At 31.5% G+C, this 9,447-nt stretch overlaps 1 protein-coding gene across 1 annotated transcript in view; it reads left to right on the top strand.

Moving 5' to 3' along the window:
- Positions 1-311: 311 nt before the first annotated feature.
- LOC149132821 (uncharacterized) overlaps positions 312-9,447 on the top strand; it is a 103,578-nt gene continuing 94,442 nt past the window's right edge. Inside the window, exon 1 of the mRNA XM_089362062.1 lies at positions 312-440. Coding sequence (XP_089218188.1) covers positions 312-440 — 129 coding nt within the window. The remainder of the gene's footprint in view (positions 441-9,447) is intronic.

Here is a 9,447-nt window from a genome sequence, read left to right as displayed (position 1 = left end):
GGAGGGCGGGGAGGAGGAGGGCAGGAGGGCAGGAGGAGGGCAGGAGGAGGGCAGGAGGAGGGCAGGAGGAGGGCAGGAGGAGGGCAGGAGGAGGGCAGGAGGAGGGCAGGAGGAGGGCAGGAGGAGGGGAGGGGTATATGAGGAGGGGAGGGGTATATGAGGAGGGGAGGGGAGGGGAGGGGAGGAGGAGGAGGGGAAGTGGAGGGGAGGAGGAGGAGGAGGAGGAGGAGGAGGAGGAGGAGGAGGAGGAGGAGGAGGAGGAGGAGGAGGAGGAGGAGGAGGAGGAGGAGGAGGAGGAGGAAAAAAATGAAATGGCGAAGAAATTAAAAGAAAAAGATGGAGCAAGAAGGAATATGGTTCTTAAAACCCTGAATAAAATGTGCTTTCTAAGCATGTCGAAGCGGCTTAACACTCTTTTTGTTTTAGCAATTATCTTTCAGGTGAGTGATTCATTTTTATTATCATTATTATTACTATTATTATTATTATTATTATTATTATTATTATTATTATTATTATTATTATTATTATTATTATTATTATTATCATTATTATTATCATCGTTATTATTATTTCACTTTCGCTTTGCTGTTATTCTATTTTAATGAACATTTTACTTATTCATGCGTCCACATTGATTTTCTTGCTACATCTAAAACTCTTGTCTCTTGTCTTCTGTACTCTAAACTTCGCTTCAAATCATTCTTGATTGCATTCAAAGACGAAGTTTTTATTTGCTTACTTTATAATAATAATTGTTAGCGTTCACTGTTGTTGTTGTTGTTGATGGTGATGATGATGAAGTTGCTGTTGATGATATTGTCGGTGTTGTTGTCGTTGTGAATGGTGGTGGTGCTGGTGGTTATGGTGGTGGCGTCGTTACCATCCTCGTCATCATCATCATCATCATCATCAAAATCATCCTCATCACAATCGTTATCATCATCATCAACATCGTCATCATCATCAACATCGTCATCATCATCATCATCAACATTGTTATCATCTTCATCGTCATCATCGTCATCATCGTCATCAACATCGTCATCATCATCATCATCATCATCATCATCATTACCATCATCATCACGGCTTCATATTCATCACCAACATATTCATTATCACCTTCATCATCACCATCATTTACGTCGTCATAATTATCACCATCCTCCTCCTCCTCCTCCTCCTCCTCATCATCATCATCATCATCATCATCATCATCATCATCAACATCTTCATCATCATCAACACCACCGCCACCACCATCACCACCATCACCAATTATCGTCATCGTCATCATCACCACCACCACCACCACCACCATCATCAACATCATCATCACCACCAGTACCACCACCATGGTGTTAATGGTGGTGCTGATGATGCTGCTGCTTGGGATTGGGGTGCTGGCGTAGTCATCAACCTCCTCGTCGTCATCATCATCATCATCATCATTATCTTCATGATCATTACCATCATGTTCATCATCATCATCTTCATCATCATCCTCATCCTCATCATCATCTTCATGATCATTATTTCATCATCAGGCTTTTATGTAGCACTGGTTATAAAGATATAACTACAGCAAAATAAATTTTCGCTTTAAACGAATAGACCAGATTTTAATAGAACTTTGTAAGAAAAATATAAAAGATAACGAAAGAGAGAACGAAAAATGTTTAGTCTCTGAAAGTCTTCCCAATATATGGAATTCCCACGGCATCATATGTGTCTGTGTGTTAGTAATCTGAAATATTGGTTCCGTTCTTTAATATTTTAGAAAAAGAATTCATAATTACATACGGAAGAACTAAAGTAGAAAACAAAATAATTTCGAAATTTGTTAAATTTATTAGAAATTATTACATACATTTGGAACATACACACACAGATTTATGCATATATATGTGTGTATGTCTGTATGAATGTATGTATGCATGAATATACATTTACATACGTATATAATATTTATGTATAGATGTATTTACACGCAGAGAAACACATAAACACAGACACACAAAAACAATCACATATGCCGAATTTTTCAGGATAAGACAGAATTTTGATAACTATGTTAAAATATTATGTGAGTGTGTGTGTGTGAGCGCACATGTATACATATGTTCATATTTACGTTTATATAAACAGACATTTTCATATACACACATATATGCATGTATATACGTGTGCATGTACATATATATATTTACAAATGAATATTACATGTGTGTGAAGATACGCACCTGTATATACATATATTATGCTGATGCACACAGGTAGAAATCTACGCACTCACTCACAAAAACACACGTACATACACGCATATACACTCTAACATACATATATACTTATACAATTTGCTTATGTTTATGTTTGTGTGTATTTGCATCTATAATATGTATGTATATATAGGTATGTGTGTGTGTGTATATATATATATATATATATATATATATATATATATATATATATATATATATGGCAAATGAAAGACGGAAGTTGGAATATACGAGAATTTATTACTATTCGCGACAATTGTTTCGACACACCTAGAATCGATTCCTCATTGTTGGGGCACTCAACAACTGGTTCAGGAGCATCCGGCGGTGCAGATGTATCACGTCGAGTGATAAATAAATACAACTCGTTAAAATAATTGTTCCGCAATGTAACTTCCAGTTTTGTAGAAAGAAAAGCAGCCTGACACCGGTAATACCTTCATTTATATACAAGATCAAAAATAAAATTACAGATGGCAAAAAAGAGAAACGAACGCACAATCAAGCGAGAAAAGTATTAAAAACAACCGTTAACAAATATGGATGAATAAACGCCATCGGTCAAGCTGCATGGCGCAAGTTCACTCGCTCATACAAGCATCCGCGAAAATGTGAGCATACGCACACGTGAGGTTTGGTGCACTCATGATCACAAAGCGAGTTAGCTATCTACTTGGTGTTTATAAGAATGGAGAGGTTAAAAGTAAACTTAAGTCATCCATACCTTAAAGTAAATTAAACTATGTTAACGGTTACTCAAATTTAACGGTTACCCACTGCATTGTGCAAAAGTACATTTATATGCGTGTAGGCATCTCGAGAGTCGTTCAGAAATTTTATTAATGATCATCTCGTTAGTCCACAGAATAGAAAGGGATTCCTCCGAGCAGAGACGGCATCTGGAAATTATATTGTATGGTTTCGCGTACATCTTCCTTCAGTCACCAAATCTGCCAAAGATGTTGAAATTCACTTATTGATTGTTTTAAAGCTGGCAACATGGTTACAATAACGATTCTTCAATGAATCAGCCGTCTTCCCAATGTAAACCAGTTACTGAGTGTCCCACTCAGAGGAATCGATGCTGGAGGTGTCGAAACAATTGTTGTGATTAATAATATATTCTAGTATATTCCATCTTCTGTCTTACATTTGCGATATACATAGCGATCACTGTGAAAGTGACCGTGCTCTACCACTAAGCTACTAGGTGTAAGGCATTCGCTTTATTACACACACACACACACACACACACACACACACACACACACACATATGTATGTATGTATGTATCTATGTATCTATGCATGTATGTATGCATATATGTATATATATGTGCGTGTATATATTGATATAGAAATTAAGGTAGCTATTCGCAATTTATTACCGAAAGGCAAAAAGTATAATGTATATATATATATATATATATATATATATTTACTCATAGATATATCGCGCTTCCTCTCTTCAAATAAAAATTATCTCGGTATCTAGAATGTGAGATTAGGAATTATAACTTGCGATATTGTAGATTTGAAATATAAACTAAGTCTTCTAAGTTTGTATGAGATATTTGATTCATCTAATTTTAAAAAACTTGTGTTTATCGAAACTTGACATATACACATATATGTATATATATATATATATATATATATATATATATATATATATATATATATATGTATGTGAGGGGATGTGTGTATGTGTGTGCGTGTGCTGTTCTTGTATATATATCTATATAAAGAATATGACGCATTTTTATTGGTAAGCTTACATATATTAATATATATACATACATAGATATATATATACATATATATATATATATATGTATATGTATATATGTATATATATATATATATATATATATATATATATATATATATATATATATATATATATATATATATATATATATATATATGTATATATATATATATATATACATGCACCAATTACATGTCTATATTTGTATATTTATGTATGCAGATGTATATGAATTTATGTATTCATGCATGCATTATTCCAGAAAGATGCATTTGTGTGTGAGAGAGTATCAGCTCATCGAAAGAGAGGGGGGGAAACATTAAAATATATAGACATAGAGACAGAGCGTGAGTGAGGGATGCATATATATATATACACACACACACACAAACACACACACAAACACACACACACATGCACGAACGCACGCGCACACACACACACACACATACACATATATATATTTCTATATATATAAAAATGAGAATGTCTGTCTGTCTGTCTGTCTGTCTGTGTGAATCCCTAAAACTCGAGAACTACGCAACCAATTTCATTCAAATTTTACAGATGCCTTACTCGGGGTTCCAGTTGTGTTTTAGTCAAAAACAAATTTTAACTTCTTGCAGAGTTCGAGCCCAGGGCAACATAATATCTCCTCCACTATTTAAGTATTACGTGTCAAAAGTGAAACAAAAACACTCATGTCAAATACTTTCACTTTAAAAATGAAACTATTCTACTAACTGAAACAATCACATTTCGATACTGTAATGACAGATACTTTCAGAGAGAGAGAGAGAAAGAGAGAAAGAGAGAGAGAGAGAGAGATGTATATGTATACATATAGATGTATATGTACACGTTATTCCACTAACTGAAACAATCACATTTCGATACTTTCAGAGAGAGAGAAAGAGAGAAAGAGATGTATATGTAGACATATACATGTATATGTACACGTATATGCATAGATATATATATATAGATATAGATTTATATGCATACATGTATATGTATACACATGTGTAGATATACATGTAATATGTACACATATATACATATATATACATGCATACAGATATCTATACATATATACACCCATCACACACAAACGCATGCACACAAACACACACATTAGTCATTTGTTTTCTTATCCAAAACTACGTCAAAAGTACTGAACGGATCGTTATGAAATTTGGAAATTATATTCTATGTATAACGGCCATAACTCCCATGAAAATTCATATATTTTTGATGTTGATGAAATTTTAACCCGAACATAACATAACATTATTTATAATTCAACGGTACAACAGTGTAAGACTACCCTTTCAGATATACTTACATTGTGATTTCTGCAATGTGGTGCATAAATTGTCAAGTAAATGAGACGCATCTTTGCCTCCACTGATTCACTTGCAAAATGTTGAGTAAAATTATTTCGTTGCAGACCTCCTTTGGGTCTTTTTATTATCACTACGACACACATAGTCCCCAGTTGGTAACATTGATTTCAAGGCCCTCCTAGATGAGAGACTGGCATTCCACTTAATGTCTATGTTCCATGCTGGCATGGATTGGAGAGTTATTAATGTAGAAATATGGTATCGTAGCTACTAACAGTTGAGTGTTGCGTAGTCTAGACGGCGTTTTTAGATTTCATTATTCTCTTTAACCCGGGCAAAACCGGGTATTTCTGCTAGTATATATATATATATATATATATATATATATATATATATATATATATATATATATATATAAATACATATATATATTTTAAATGTGGGGGATTAATCGATATTCTATTTCAGATAATATAAAAAATAGCCTAATGAGTATATCTGAAAGTAAACTTATGGTATTAGTTTTCACATCACGAAATAATACTCCGAACTAGAAATAGAATTTACGAATATAGAGGGTGGTCTTTATAGGGATGACCTACTACTTATAACTAGGAATTGTACTAATAAGTTATTAGAATGCCTTAACAAGAAAATGTACAAGTTCTTTAAGAATAATGACCTAGAGAATGAGCATTATGCAGTAAATTATCTAAACATCAACCTTAATCTAGTCACTAATAAGATCCATCCATTCCGTAGGTTGAATGAAAACGTAAAGTATATTAGTTCTTCAAATAACCATCCTAGATCAGTTAAAGAAACCTTAATAAATAATATAGGTAAAAGAATATCTATGCTATCCTCAGATTATGACACTTTTAATAAACCTGCCCCATAAAGCATTAAAAGAAGCAAGATACAACTCTAAAATTCTTTAATTATTATGAACACATTAATAATAATAATAGTAAAAAAATTATTCCTAATAAAACTAATAATAAATCTAACAGTAAGAATATGAATAACAATAATAAAAGACAAACTAAACAAAGATAAAAAGAATATAGATGTTATTAATGATTACAATAATAATAGTAATATGGATAATGAGAATATGAGCAATAGTAAGAAACATAGTAAAGTATACAAGGAGATATATAATATACCTAAGAATAACAATTTAATACCGATGATATCTACTAATAATGATAATATAAAAACTAAAAAGGATATTATATGGTTAATTATTCCGTATGGGCTCAAGTTATGACTAATATTATTAAGGAGACACTTAAAATGGTGAAAATGGTTTTTTGAAAAGGACAATAGTTATTCAAATATATTTTCCAATAAAACCAATAAAACCATAAGAGTGGGATACTCAACATCGAGAAATGTAGGCAATATCATTTCCTCTATAAATAATAAGAAATTAAATAATTATTATAATAGCATAATAAATAATAGCTCTAGCCGTAATATAACCGATAGTGATAGAAGTCTTAATCAACATATAGAAACATGTTCATGTCGTGATAAGACTAAATGTAAGCTCTCTAATAATTGTAATATCGATAATGTAATTTATAAATGTATAGTTAGCTCTAAGAACAATAATAATAAAATTATAAATAAGGCTTATATTGGATCAACAGCTAATGAAATTAAAAAAAGAATATCCCAACACTACCAGGCCTTTAAAAATCCCAATTTAACTAAATCTACAAGCTTAAATAAATATATATGGGAATTTCAATCTAGAAAAAGAGAGTACACCCTTAATTTGAGTATTATAGGTAGAACCCACTCCTATAATATTGGGAATAAAATGTGGTTATTCCTAATATTATTCTGTTATGTGCATAACAGAATTTAGAAAACTACTACAGTCTAGAGATGAATTATTAGACACATATGATGAACGAGGACGAAATGTAGGCACCAAAGTAATTTTACATTTAGTAAAATGAAGTACTGAACCCCCAACCCCTGAATCAAATAACCACAGAATTTTATTTCTAAAGCACTTGAATAGACTATATAAACAAATAATGCAATAGCTTAAATAAATATAGGAATTAAATATTACTAAAATTATATAATAACAAATTATATATACCTCCCAATATAGGTAAATTTGAAAATAATAAAAGAGGATAATTTAAAATTAAAACTATGTATAGTGTAATTACCCCCTCCCTTGGTACTAATCACCTATAAATACCAATATCTCCCTGCTATCTTCTTTCTCTAATCACCATTTTAGTACCAGGAAAAAAGGAAGATGTGTATTTGTATTTTTTTTTGTTATATATCACATTTAAACATTCTGATGTATAATCTGATATCTGACATTCTGTATTTGACATATACTTGATTTTACATGACTGATATATATACTAATTCATATTTATAATGTATAATTTATAAATTTTAATTCTTAATATTACTAAGTATAATTTTTATTTTTAATGTTTAACTCTCTCTCTCTCTCTCTCTCTCTCTCTCTCTCTCTCTCTCTATATATATATATATATATATATATATATATATATATATATATATATATATATATATATATATCCATATCTAAACTTGTATATTAAATAGGCATATATGTTTGCAGATATATTGGTCTGTGCGTTTATGCTCCTGTACATCTATAATCTATATACATTTAAATGAATATAGACATATGTATGGGTATATGTATCTATATATGCATATATATATATATATATATATATATATATATATATACAGACACAAACACACACACACACACACACACATGTATATATATGCTCTTCTTTATTCTTTTACTGGTTTCAGTAGTTTGACTGCCGCCATGATGGATCATCGCCTTTAGTCGAACAAATCGACCCCAGGACTTATTCTTTGCAGGCCCAATAATTCTTCTATTGGTCTATTTTGCCGAACCGCTAAGTAATGGGGACGTAAACACACCAACATCTGTCGTCAAGCGATGGTGGAGGGACAAAAACACACAAATACATATATATATATATATATATATATATATATATATATATATATATATATATATATATATATATATATATATATATATATATATATATATATATATATATATATACGACGAGATTCTTTCAGTTTCCGTCTGCCAAATACACTCACAAGTCTTTGGTCGGCCTGAGAGTATAATAGAAATATTCTGCCCAAAGTGCCACGCAGTGAGACTGAACCCGGGATCATGTGGTTGGGAAACAGGCTTCTTATGTATATATATATATATATATATATATGTGTGTGTGTGTGTGTGTGTGTGTGTGTGTGTGTGTGTGTGTGTCTGTGTGCGTTTGTGTGTATATGTGTATATGAGTGTGTATGTGTCTATATATATATACCTATGTGTATGTATTTCTCTGCATAAATATATATGTAGGTGTATTTATATTTATATTGTTTGCGTAAGTACGTATGCGTTTCTGTAGGTGTATAGATATGTATATATTTCTATGTAGGCGTGACTATTGTTTTGGTTTCACTACAATTCATTTGAATCGTAAATATTTTGTAGTCTTTTGACCTTTTAAGCTTATTTGAAAATAATTATAGTTCAATGCCATCTCTTGTTTTAAACTTTATGCTTCCGGCGGTCTGAGTTCTGTTGTTTTCATTTATATTATATTTTAGATTTTGATACGCATTATTTCATAATTTATTTTACGTTACTTCCTCCCGTATCCCTTCCTGACTTTTGTTATCGTGAAGGATAGTCAAATCCCTGAGCTTATATCCAGCACCCTACTTGATATGAAACAAAATATATTTATCATTTATATTTATTTTTAATGGCCATAACAAGCTAATTTTATTAAATACCTCTCTTCCATACATTGTATATATAAAGAGTAAATGTTGTATATATACTTAGAGTTGAAGTTTGCTGTGACCATGAGGCTTTAGTAATGAGCTAGCTTTCTTTATCTGCACTGATTTGTAAGTAAACAACAGTATTTTATAATGCGTACCAAGCACATTAGTGCGGACAAGTAAAATAA

Source organism: Octopus bimaculoides, chromosome 13 (genome assembly GCF_046866305.1).
Source record: "Octopus bimaculoides isolate indiv1 chromosome 13, ASM4686630v1, whole genome shotgun sequence".
In the NCBI taxonomy this organism is placed as follows: Eukaryota; Metazoa; Mollusca; class Cephalopoda; order Octopoda; family Octopodidae; genus Octopus; species Octopus bimaculoides.
The sequence above is the reverse complement of the archived record's forward strand: the minus strand, read 5'-3'. Positions and strand labels throughout refer to the sequence as shown.